The 12,149-nt window shown below is 50.7% G+C and overlaps 3 protein-coding genes across 3 annotated transcripts; 2 read left to right on the top strand and 1 right to left on the bottom strand.

Moving 5' to 3' along the window:
• Positions 1 to 3,293: 3,293 nt before the first annotated feature.
• TRIVIDRAFT_232022 (uncharacterized protein) lies at positions 3,294 to 4,852 on the top strand (the record flags this gene model as incomplete). Its single annotated transcript, XM_014095754.1, has 1 exon — positions 3,294 to 4,852. The coding sequence occupies one exon, from the start codon at positions 3,294 to 3,296 to the stop codon at positions 4,542 to 4,544; it is 1,251 nt and encodes a 416-aa protein (XP_013951229.1).
• Positions 4,853 to 5,361: 509 nt separating this feature from the next.
• On the bottom strand, positions 5,362 to 7,927 carry TRIVIDRAFT_65984 (uncharacterized protein; the record flags this gene model as incomplete). The annotated part of the gene is made up of 2 exons (XM_014095753.1): positions 5,362 to 7,823; positions 7,885 to 7,927. 2 exons carry the CDS (start codon positions 7,925 to 7,927, stop codon positions 5,362 to 5,364), a joined length of 2,505 nt encoding a protein of 834 aa, XP_013951228.1.
• A 1,996-nt stretch (positions 7,928 to 9,923) lies between these two features.
• TRIVIDRAFT_65983 (uncharacterized protein) lies at positions 9,924 to 10,781 on the top strand (the record flags this gene model as incomplete). Its single annotated transcript, XM_014095752.1, has 1 exon — positions 9,924 to 10,781. The coding sequence occupies one exon, from the start codon at positions 9,924 to 9,926 to the stop codon at positions 10,779 to 10,781; it is 858 nt and encodes a 285-aa protein (XP_013951227.1).
• Between the last annotated feature and the right edge of the window lie 1,368 nt (positions 10,782 to 12,149).

Here is a 12,149-nt window from a genome sequence, read left to right as displayed (position 1 = left end):
TCTCTCAGCTTCGTCGAATAGAGAGGCCAGCTCATGTTCTTTGCATTCAATTCGCTGCCATTGCGGAAATTGTACCACGGGTCATGTATCAAATATTGTCTAGCAGCGGCGCGGCACGGCTCGGACCAAAATAAGGTGATATCCGAAGCTTCAGGTCGGGCGAGCCAATCGTTGGCAAGTATCGACGTCTTTTACCATTGACCGGAGGCCTAGGGTTTGGGGATCACCTAGACGACGTCACCTTTGCCAGAATTAGATGTGTTTATGCAGCATTGCGGCTTTAGCTGTGGACCTCGTACTTGTTCTGCACAATGTGGTAATCGATGTTGTCATGATACACGCCGACTAGGACGGACTCTTCTCCTGCAACCAGCGCCGCCATTGCATTGGCACTGCCCACATATCTTGTGGATGTGAAGTTGATCAATTATAACGGCAAGGAGAGAAAGGAATCAACTAGTGGCTCAAATTTCATGGAGAATATGCAATTTTGTGCGTGCCCTTGTTCAAGCTCTATCATAGCAATCATATATTTGTAGGGTAGGCTATGAGAACTGCTCACATGGAGAGTCCACATAGGACCGGCCAACGCATTCAAAAAAAAAAAAGAAAGAAAGAAAGAAAGAAAGAAGAAAATCAAGTCACGAGTACATCGTACTCACTTTCGTTTCGATCTGTAACTAATTGCCACTGCCGTGTCCCTAGTAGCTGCATATTCTACACAAGCATTTGGTCTGGCGTCACATATATGCTGGCGCCCAGTTCGAGATGGTATATTGATAAGGTGAGCCAAGGTACATATACGGAGCTGCGTGACGGTAATTTTTGACACCAATGATCCCCCCAGCCTCCGTAGCGTTGGCACTGCTCCCATACGAGGTATCACCGCTCTGTTAAGCTATGTTATACAGATTCGTATGCCGTACATGTGGTCGGATCATGTCTTCCACCGGCACCACATGGACTCTATCCTTATCTCTTCCCTCTTCAGATTAAGAGAATTTTGCCCTTGAGGCTGGTTCCCTTTATCAGTATAATTCCTGCCCTGTGCTCAGCAACTGAAATCTTCATCGCGATGCCCTGTGCCAGCCATCATAGAACGCGCCTGAAGGCGTACGTAATGCGCGGCGTCTCCTACATATATACGTACTCTTTTGTGTCTCTCCAGGAATTATGAAGGTCTCCTCAAGGTGAAGCGTAGCCATAGAGACGAGGCTTGCATTCTTTAGACCCAGCCTTTCGTGCGGCATGCACCTTGTTCTTGCGCCACGTGTGGATGGGCCGATTGCCTGTGTCACCGACACACAAGAGCTGGATACTAGAGCCTTGTCTTGCCCAATAGATCAGGAGAGAAGTGAACCAATTGATAAGAAATATACGAGTATGGAGTCTCTTGCTGCGATTTGTACGGGCAACTGTGGCAAGGCCATTTCAATCTCAGTACGGGGGTATAGTAGCTTTCATTAGGTCTACACAGAACTAATAGCCTCCAACCACATATAGCCTTTCTAATGCATTCATAAAGAGGCACGAGAAGGAAATGGAAAATCTCCCTGTAGTTCATTGTTGGGCGGTAGCCTAATCTAGAAATACGTCTTAAGCCTGCCTAGTGCTCAAAAGTCCAAGACTGGTTGCCTCCATTTCTCGCGGCGCCCACGGAAGCAATCCGGTCTCACACCAGTCTCTACATGCATGTCTCAGTTTGGGCGATTTGGCTTTTCAAAATCCTCCCCTACCCTTGTCTAGAGTATCCCGATCGACCGGGATAGCGAACTAAGCTGGCCCCGATCAGGCGGCAGGTTGGGAGATGGCGAGCGGTGGTTCAAAAGACAGACAGGGATCCCCCTCATTGAGAGAGGGTCTGGTTACTCCAGGAGCACGTATAAACTCGTAACTATAGTGTTCTGTTTTTGGCTACACGTACTCGTACAGTATGTCAGAGTACGAAGTACTGCCTTCAATTACTACCTAGTACGTCTCGCGCTCGGTCGTTCACGTTGAGATACATCTCACTACACATGTAAGTACATGTTTTATGTGGCCCCTTCACCGCACACGTAGGTTTGTTTGCCATCTAAGTCGTACCTAACGCCACTGACCAAGCATTGGGACGCGCCCGTGTTCGTTTGCCAGGGTCTGAGTCTCAGGCGTTTGCTTGGTCTTTGCACAGTCTTAGCTGCCAGTGAGGACGCGAGAGCGCGACGGCGATGCCGTAAATGGTGTCTTTTCTTAGCTGAGAGTTCCGATCTGGAGTTGGTGTCAGGCCGCGGACGTGCCGATCTCTCGACGGCCGGAATTCGACTTCTTTTCTCAACGAGAGCACCTTGATGGGCAGAGAAAAGGGAGCTACTTGGTATATTTGTTCTACTATATGTTACACACGATTACTTTCTGGGTGGTGAAATCATCTATTCGAATTATTCCTACGAGTACTTGCTACGTGTATATTCTCCGTCGCCTCGTGTTTTGCATATATATCTTATATTACAGATTACCTTCACCAAACCTGAAGAAGAAGAACTCTTACGTAGTGACAAACCAACATATGCCATACAAAGACCAGCCCTTGATCCATGCTCTCCCCCCTCGTAACAAACTCCCGCCTCCAAACCATCTTCCCATCCAAAAATATCTATCCCTCATGATGTTTGCCCACTGCAATGCCTCCGCCCTTCCGCCAAGCCCCCATCCAGAATGCAAACGAGTACCCGCAAAAATCACCCCCAGAGAGCCTTGCAGAGGCAGAGCCCAAGTATCCCTAGAAGCTGAGGGGAATATTCTCGTACACCCCAGCACAGGCCCTCAACTCAATGTTTGCCGGCGTCGAGCAAAGGAATGCTTCCCGTGTCAAGGGCAGCGCGCGGCTCCTCCGACGCCCCAACCCAGACATTTGCGACGCCACGAACTTTGGGCAAAAAGAGGAGGACGAGCAAGGGGAGGTGCGTTTGCCCTCCCCGCAGGGAAAAATGTCTCATCCGATCGATCGAGAGAGTTGTCTGTTATGCATGTCTCTTGTTGTTTATCGTCAACTGTGCATGTGTTTATGTATCTTTATTGTGTACATTGTCTTTGCTTTCTTCACAGACTATTTGTATATCATGCCTCCTTGCTCCTTGAACCCTCCCTCTCGCATAAAGTCTCAGTACGCAAGACTTTATGCTATTCCAACCACCAAAAAACGCACTGACAGAAAAAAAAAAAAGGAAAATACACCCATGTCATACACCTCGACACTCCCAACTGGAGAACCCTAGACAGCATTGAACCACCCAAAAAAAAAAGAGAGAAGTGTCATGGAGCGAACCAGCAAGCTCGCCCAGCTCACCCTCGTATCAAAGTACTACCCCGTGGCAAACTACTCGTACCCTCGCAGCGAGGGCGCCCGCACTCCCTACAACAGCAGGAGATCTTCGAATGAGTCCGAGGATAAGAGGACGTCGCTCGGCTCGCAGGCAAGTGCAGGCGCCGTTCCTTTGTCGCCGCCGGGCCTGATTGACGACCGCACCGACTCCGAGGCTTCGGCAGACGACGACGATTACCGTTATCACGCGCATGGGGACGAGCTCTGGGACAGCTTCCTGGAATCCGGACTTCACATTCACGGCAGCACCAAGAATAAAGGCGTGGCAATGGCTTCTGTTGCAGTGCTAGGTGCCGTCCCGCCCATGGTCCCACCCAAAGACTATCCGGCCTTGATTCCTTCGCCTCAGTGTGTGAGGAGACGGCCTCTTCCTCAGGGACATCACTCTCAAGAAAACTCCTGGCCACTCTCAGATATTCAGTCGCGAAGAACATCGCCAATATACTCGGCATTCCCCAAGATTGTGTCAATGCCATCCAACACATGCTCAAGGCAGAGCTCCAGCTCTCAGCTCTCAGCTGCCTGCTCAACGGACGCTTGTTATCCTCCTCAATACGCTCCTCCTCTTCCTCCAAGACCTGCCGCCCATCAACATCGTTCAGCGAGCCCTCATCCCAGGGCCTTCTCCCCCGTCTCCTTCATGGCATTTCATCGCCCTACCAGCTCCAACGGCTCACGGCCATCCACCCCCCTGGACTATCACTATCCCCCTCCCTCTCCTCCACCAACAGCACCACTACCAGCTCTGCCGCCTCTCGCCAATCGATCCCCTCACTCATCTCTCATCACGCCTCGATCCTCCAACCTCATCAGCGTTGAGCCTGCTCTCACCCAAACCCTCCGCCCTTACAAATCAACCACACAGCTCCGCCCCAAGCCACCTCCGGAGCCACTCCCCATCTCCGTCTTCGAGTACGACACAGACTCGGACTGTGACAACGACGACAACGAAAGCAGCTCCTCGGGATCCCCCACGCTGCCCTTCTTTCGCTTCCACAGGCGCAGCCAGAGCCCCAACACAACCGAAGGCATCCTCGCCCGCCGCCGCGGCTCAGCCTCCAAAGCCCCCGTCCAGCAATCCTTCGTCGACGCTGCCACCGTCGCAAAGGACCGCCGGCGACGCAAGCGGACAAACACTATGGAAAGCCTAAAGCAATCAGTGCTAGGCCTGCGGAGCCGTTGACGGCGTTGCACCTTTTCAGCTGTTCTTGTTCTTGTTTTCTATTATCTTGTTTGCATCTTGATTCAAGGAGGCAGGGCCAACTTGAACCACATTCACTCATTCATTGTTCACGTCTCTCTTTACAAAGCAAGCGGACCATGGCCACTCATTATGATTTGCTTTTAACACACGATTATCTTACGTCTTGGTTTTCCTTTGTAATATTGAACTGGGGTTCAACACGGCAGCATTGGAAGGAGTATTATTAAGTACCTACTTGGGGGAGTTAGACAGTGGCTCATGAAGCCCATAATGAAATTCAATTGCATAAATTTGTTTCCCCCCGTTCCCTCCATAGTGCTCTAGAGCCAAGATTGAAACATCGCCCGTCAAACAGCGGGAACATTCCAAGGCGTAGTACAGTTGAGATGTGGATACATAAAAAATGTGTTGCTGTCACAACTTTAGCCTGTCTGTGTTTACTGTGCGCCAAAATAAAGACTTAGGTTTAAAACATGTTTTCTACGAAATGAGTACATGTAGTTTTCAGCCACATCAAAACTGGTATCATATCGACATTACATCGTGTCGTCTCCCATCTCCAACCACCGTGCATTCCACATTATATACTCATCATTCATATCTCCCATCGCGTCTCGTACTCGTATACCCTTTTCCAGCACATCTCATGAATGTCAAACTTCGATAGCTCTCCCAACTCCATCCGCATGTTGAAATCATGCAACCAATACAAACAATCAAACGCCATGCTCATTTTCTCTGCGCTTTCAACAAGGAGAAAGGATGACAAAAGGAAATAAAACGTAAAAGCAAATCATTAAACCATGGATCTTGAAGATCTTGGCATCTTTTCTGAAAAATCGACCATGCGTCTGATACTCGCCCGGTTTGCGTCCTTTCCCAGCACAGGGCCAAAGAACCATGAACTCTCATCCCGGGAGTCGTCGCGCCCGACACCCAGTCGGTTCTCGAGATCTCTCCGCCCTCGAACAGATCGAAACGCGGCATCTTGTGTGAGCTCCTCAGCAGAGCAGAGACTGATAATTCCAGCAATCGAGGTGACGGCCCGGGGCAGTAGGAATTGGCGTCGGTGGGGCACCATCAAGGCGAGTCCGCCCACATAGAGGAAGAGGAATGCCAACAGGACGCCAAAGACTGGCATGCTGGGATACATCCGGACCGCCCTATCAGGACCCGTTAAAGCCATCAGGAGCCCGCCCCCTAGGATTGGGATGAAAATAAACAATGCAGCCAGCAGAGATACGGCCGCCACTCTCCAGTGTCCATTTCTCAACGCTCTCCATGTCGCCTGCAGGGGAAGACAGGCTGCATAGTCTGCCAAAAGCGATCTCTGAGCCAAAGAACCATTCACATCGTGTAAGTCAGCCCATGGTTGGACGATGCGCAGCGACTGATCGACGATTTGAAACTGCAAAAAGAGAATCATGCCAGCAAGAGCCGGCACGAAACTGAAGACAAAGTCGGCGGGCGAAAAGGCATTGTGATCAGGTCTTGCGCTCAGCATCGGCAGAAACCCAGACTCTAGCCGAGTCTGTGGCAAGAAAGAAACAACCACCAGAGCTGCCAGCAAAACAAAAGTGACTGCTACGGAAAAGATGAGTGGACCATCACGAAGATACAGCGGCAGATATCTGCCAAGAGTGTTGTCGATCAAAAGATGAGGCGCCGCCCCTTTCAAGCCGATTAACACATCGTTGCCAGCCCCTTTGCCCATTGCGCCAGACGCGAACCCTGAATCTTGGACAGGCGATGCTCCAATAGTGTACCAAATGCCTCCAGTGGTCGCATCCTCGGCTTTCCAGTAACCCAGTCGATCAAACCATCTCTCGCGCAGTTGGCCTTTAAACACTTTGGCGTTCTCGGCAAGATCGTCGCGTCGGTAGCTAGCCATGATATTGCTGCGGTTCAATAGGGGCAAAAGATCTCCGATCGAACGAATGTCCCAAACAAGGCCTGTCCATTGCACAAGCCAGAACACCATTAAATTGACTGTTGCCAGCAACAGAATACCATACAGGCCGACAAGCGCCCATACAACCGGTTGAACAGGCGCCCAAATCCACTTCTCGTGGACGAGAATACAAGTGAAAGCTGAGCTTTGCAAGGGGATCGTGAATATGGCCAGCCACGTTGCAACATCAAAAATCTTGAACTGCCACGGCCCAATGAACTGGGGTAGCAAAAACGTACTGGGATATAGTCTCTGAAAAGGAGCCAAATATCTAGCTCGTGGGTCTTCACTAGCCATCGCAGTAAAGGGTAAAATTCGTAAAGAGGCAGTTACGACATTCTGAGCGTAAATGAAAATAACAGCAGCCAATAGCTGTGGCAATATGCGGAATAAAAAGTATTGACCCGAGTAGATGCTGCCTGGGTATGGCGTCAAGCCAGAGTGCGCGTACGAGTACCTGGCCGAGAAGATGAGAGCTGCCATCATAAGTAGAATTAGTATAGCTAGGATTACCATTGAGAATGCCCGTAGGATCCGTGGTTTGAAGTTGAGGGACTGGAGGGTTCTGCCGTGTGGGTCGAGATCTTTTTGCATGTTTTTGGAAACAGGAATCCATCGTGATGAGCTTGCTCCCGTCGGATCAAACGAGGCCGTGCTGCGCCGCGGAAGTTGCCCAGGGGTAGGAGGGCCTTTCTGAGGGAGAGGCTCTGGTCGGGGGTTGTTATCCCTCACTGATCGATCCTGATGAATTGGCGAGGTGTATGCCGCAGATTCATCAAATCCCCGTAGCGGCTCATAGCGATCAGAATGTCCGTCAGACGAGCTGGATACGAGATGTGATGGAAACGATACACTCTGACCGCCAACTAGGGCTTGTAGAGCATATTGAATGTACGGTGTGTCGTCAATGCCAGGAGTAACTTTGCCCGCTGCCAAAGCCAATTCATCTTTGATATTAGGCATGCGGGAGGCGTTATCCGCAGCAAACATTGCTAACTGGGCTTCGTCGAAACGCACTACTGGGTCCTCCTCTGGCTCAATGGCATGGTATCCTTGAGGCTGTGCGGATGGCTTCGCGTACGACCGGTCTGGCTTGTGCAACTCGGAAGAGCGTGACTTTATTATTCTCAGGGGAGCTACTTCTACTCCATCAGATTCATCGTCGATTTGTGAGGATTGGCGGTTAGAACGTCGGCTTGTTGGGGAGGCGCGCTTCGATCGTCCACTCTGGTGGCGTTTTTGGCGTGTCGAAGGGGAGGCTTCGTTGTCGGGGACGGGCTGATATCGAGTATTTGACTGCCGCCAGCCTAGATGAGAGAAGAAATGTTAGCGGGTGCGCTGCAAATCTGCAATGCTGCGCCAACGTACGAGGAGGCTCTGCATAGTCACGGTCAGTGTTTTGGTAGCTCATTCTTGCTGCGGTGGGCGCAGGCAAACTGCACTAAGAGAGAGTTTGACCAATTGCTTGCGCAGGACGCAATGCAAGAGTGAGGGAAAGATGTACGGTGTGGGATGGGTTATCAGGTGTATGGCTAGGTTTTAAAAAGGCTGGGGGGATATCTGACGCAGGAGGGTGTCCCAGCCACCGAAAGATGCATGAAGCGCCGTAGCGCTCGGAAGCTGTCAGGATGGGGCCGAATAGGAGCCTTGCAGGCCGAAACAGCGCAAGATTTGCCGTCCCGCACCTGGCCATGAAAACAAACGGCGGAAGCAACATACCGAATAGAAGCTAAAACGGGATCTGGTATTTAACAATGGACCATGATATGCATGATTTTCTGCTAATCTACCCAAGGATAATCGCCTCTGTCTTCCGTCGTGCAAGGTCGGGCTCGTTCGAATCGGGCTTCGGTAGTGAAGCTCTAGCAAACGGGTGGCGCAGGCAGCCGCCGGAGGCCCGCAAAATCGGGTGGCTGGGATGGCAGGGGTCCGGCCTAACAAAGCTGAAGCTGACTTGGAGATTCGAGCCGCCAATGGAGGCTTTTGACGAGCAGCTGAGGATAGAATAGGACTGGACAGGATAGGATGAGTGGTTGACGAGCATAATTTTGTGAGACGAGGAGCATGGTTGATTTAAGCATGGCAACACAACTGCATCTGGCGGGGTGCTCTTGCCAACGCATTCACTTTGCTCAGCTGGCGATGAGGTGGTCGCGGCCCACTTTAAGACGGCATCAGACCAATGACGAGCGACTGGCTGTCTCATTGGACGCGTGGGTGGTTGATCACGTGAATTTGCATGCATTGCTGAATATCGCCTGTGGTTGGCGATTACGGGCGTTTACGAAGCGTAATGCAATTGAAGATAATGGATACGTCAAGCATGGGGTTGAAATGAATATGCTTGTTGAGCCTCAGGAAGCAAAATCTCAGAAGCAATTGTTCAACTGCACTCTCTCGAAGATAATACTGTTGAGTAACTAAGTACTTAGTACCTAGGCATCATAAAAACTCTCTTGGTAATAGGTACCTAGACTACAACTCTGCTCTATTCAACAACATAGGGGGGTATAGTGCCCAGGTATGTTTTATATCCTATAGCTCCACTGCATAAATCAAGCATTTCAAGTCAATCCACTCGAGCCGCCTCTATAAAGCGGAAACGCGTATCCAGCCCTTTGGATACAGGGTAGATGTATCACCTCCAAGACTGTACCTCATGTACATCAGTTTCTGGGCGGCTCATCCAATTAACGTGCGTACACCACTTAGTAAGCCACCGCTGAGCGACAAGCAAAAGTGGAGCATACCCGTACCTTGGCGATCTTAGCAGTATCGTTTACGGAGTACAAGGCTGGATCTACAGATTCCGGCGACTCTAGTCTTTAATTTCCAATCAATTGTTTTACAAGTGTTTGAAACAGGTCCGGGAATAATATTTCGGCGATTTCATCTCGCGCTGTGCCCTACCTCGGCAAAGTAGACAAATACAAAGCGCAAGGCCATTAGAAAGGCTAGTGTAATCTTTTGGTGATGAATTTTAGCGGCTCTGATTTGCTTACCTGCTGAGCAAAGCTTTAGTAATGGGGCGAGTGACGAAATTTTGACATAGAACGGCGCGTTAGTACGCAGTACCACCTACACAGAGCATATTGTCAGCCTTAGAAATTTATCGCCAATAAACTACGTATATCTTGGGGCGTTCTTTTTGCACCTCTTTCATTCTGGAGAATTCTGTAGTCTTCGTTCTCGGTCGTATCCTCTTCGTAGGCGGAGCATAAATGAGTCGGTTCCCTCTGCTCTTTGCAATTCTGGTTGCTTCAATTTCCACACTCATCTACATCTTACCTGTTGAGCAATACGCCTCAGCTTACTATAAAGCCATATTCAGCAGCAACACTTCTACATCACCCATAAACACACAAGCCGCATCTTCCGATCTACATACACCCGCAAACGCCACAGACATGGCTTCAATTCTCCGAAAGGCAAAGATTACACCTCATCTATCTTCGACCAGGGGCCACAACTCACTAGGATGGCTGGACACTTACCACAGCTTTTCCTTTGCCGACTGGTACGACCCCAAGTACACTCACTTTGGATCCCTACGGGTCTTGAATGAGGATAGAGTGAAGCCCAACACTGGATTCCCCACCCACCCTCATCGAGACTTTGAAATCTTCAGCTACATTCTATCCGGAGAGTTGACGCATCGCGACTCTATGCTCGCCAAGGGCAAGGAGGGGGGCCAATCCGATAAATTCTTCCGCATGCACCGTGGAGACGTGCAATTCACTACAGGCGGCACGGGAATAGCCCACTCAGAATTCAACGAGCACAACAAGGATACGGTCCACTTCCTTCAGATCTGGGCTATTCCATGGAAGAGGGGCTTGACTCCGCGATATCACACTCGCAATTTCCCAGACCAGGACAAAAGAGAGGGCTTTGTAAAGATCCTCAGCCCGCTCAAGGCCGGCGAGGATGCTACCGCACAAGAGGAAGCAGAAGCAGAGCCCGTCATTCCCAACACAATCCCCATTCACGCAGATTTCGTCATGGGCGCTGGCATCATCGCACCCGATGGCAAGTTTGAGTGGACTGTTGGAGGCGGCGCAACCCAAACAACACAGCGGAAAGTGTACGTCCACGTACCAATGCTCAAGGGCGGAAGGGCCAAGATCCGACTTGATGGGCGAGAGGACGCGGAGCTTTCTGAGGGAGACGGCGCATTTATTGAGGGAGTTCAGATTGGAGACAAGTTGGTAGTGGAAAGCATTGGAGAGGCCGAGGCCGAGGTGGTTGTGCTTGACACGGCTTGAGCAGACACGTATGCCGTTTGTTATAGAGATTGTTCACCGAGTTGTATATTATATGTACTAGCAGTAGTGGTAGCGTTTGCAATAATTTAGCAATTTAGCATGACACAATGGAAATAAAAGGCCCGTATGAGTCAAATTCAAGAAGCGGCAGAGAGATGGCCAATAAATTGTCTGCTGATCAAAGAGGCAACGGCCGAAGCAGAGGCAAAGCGCGGGCCCAACTTTGTGTGACGAGAGTTTTTCCAGGCCAGGGTCCCCTGTCTGCTTAGATCCGGTGGTGTGTCTTGGCGACGCAGGCACACAGACACGAGCACGTTAATGGCTGCAGGTGTTTGAAGCGCAATTTTGTTTGCATGCAGCCGCAAGGGGGGAGGAGGAAGAGGGAGGGCAGCGTTGTCGAACTTGATGGGTTTGCAGGCTATTCGTGTTTTTGACGTTGTAGAACGAGATAACCTTGGCAGTGGTTAAGCATGATGGTCCATGACGTAATGAGGAGCACAGGACGAAGAAAAAACTCGAAACCAGTACCACTACGGGCTTCTCCGGATGTATTTAGTCCCTTATGCATAATGAGACTTGTATCGTGCTAGGACATGACATACTGCTTCTGGCCTGGCGCCGTCGTGTAGAGACAAGATAAGGTGCTGTGCCTTAGCAACTTAGTAATAAACCCGGGGCGCAAAACCAGTTCCTGGCTTAACGTTACTCGCACTTGCTCGCTTCGAGTCGAGTGGGAAATGCTCCGCCCACTACAACTCCGACCTCCGCCTCTCTACCAACAACAACACCCAAAGTAGAAGTGGCCGACTGAAATGAAGCCCACTTCCAAAGTACCATGCGTGAACCGCGATAGGCTGACACGAGAGAACTCATCTGTGTCGTGACTGTATCCATGCTTGAAACTGCACGCATACGAGTACGGGTGCGGTACACGACTGTACTTGCAAGGCTTCAAGCATGGTATGTACGCACGCACGCAAGCACGCAAACAGGTGAGAGATGCCCCTCGCAGCTGCACAGCCTGCACTGCAGAATCTTCCTCTGCCAACCCCCGCACACACACGTGGGACGGTTTGCTCATGATAGGAAAATCTCACGACAATCCGGCTGAAATCCGAACTCAGGTTCCCCCTGTCCTCGAGAGATCTAAGCGCCTTGGTCTTTCAGGTACGCGGCGTCCAAGACGGCACAACGGTCTTCCTCATTGGACGGCTTGGCACTAGCCCTACGAGAAAAACACTTCACTTCTGGCAGAAACTGCCAGTTAGAGACTAAGAACACGCTACTTGTGCGCCACGCGCTAAACAATGGCTTGCAGGGGACCTGGACACGACACATGCGAACGGGGACACGCCGTTTTCCTCACGT

This window comes from Trichoderma virens (assembly GCF_000170995.1).
Source record: "Trichoderma virens Gv29-8 chromosome Unknown TRIVIscaffold_89, whole genome shotgun sequence".
Taxonomy (NCBI): Eukaryota; Fungi; Ascomycota; class Sordariomycetes; order Hypocreales; family Hypocreaceae; genus Trichoderma; species Trichoderma virens.
This window is presented reverse-complemented; position numbering and strand designations above follow the sequence as displayed.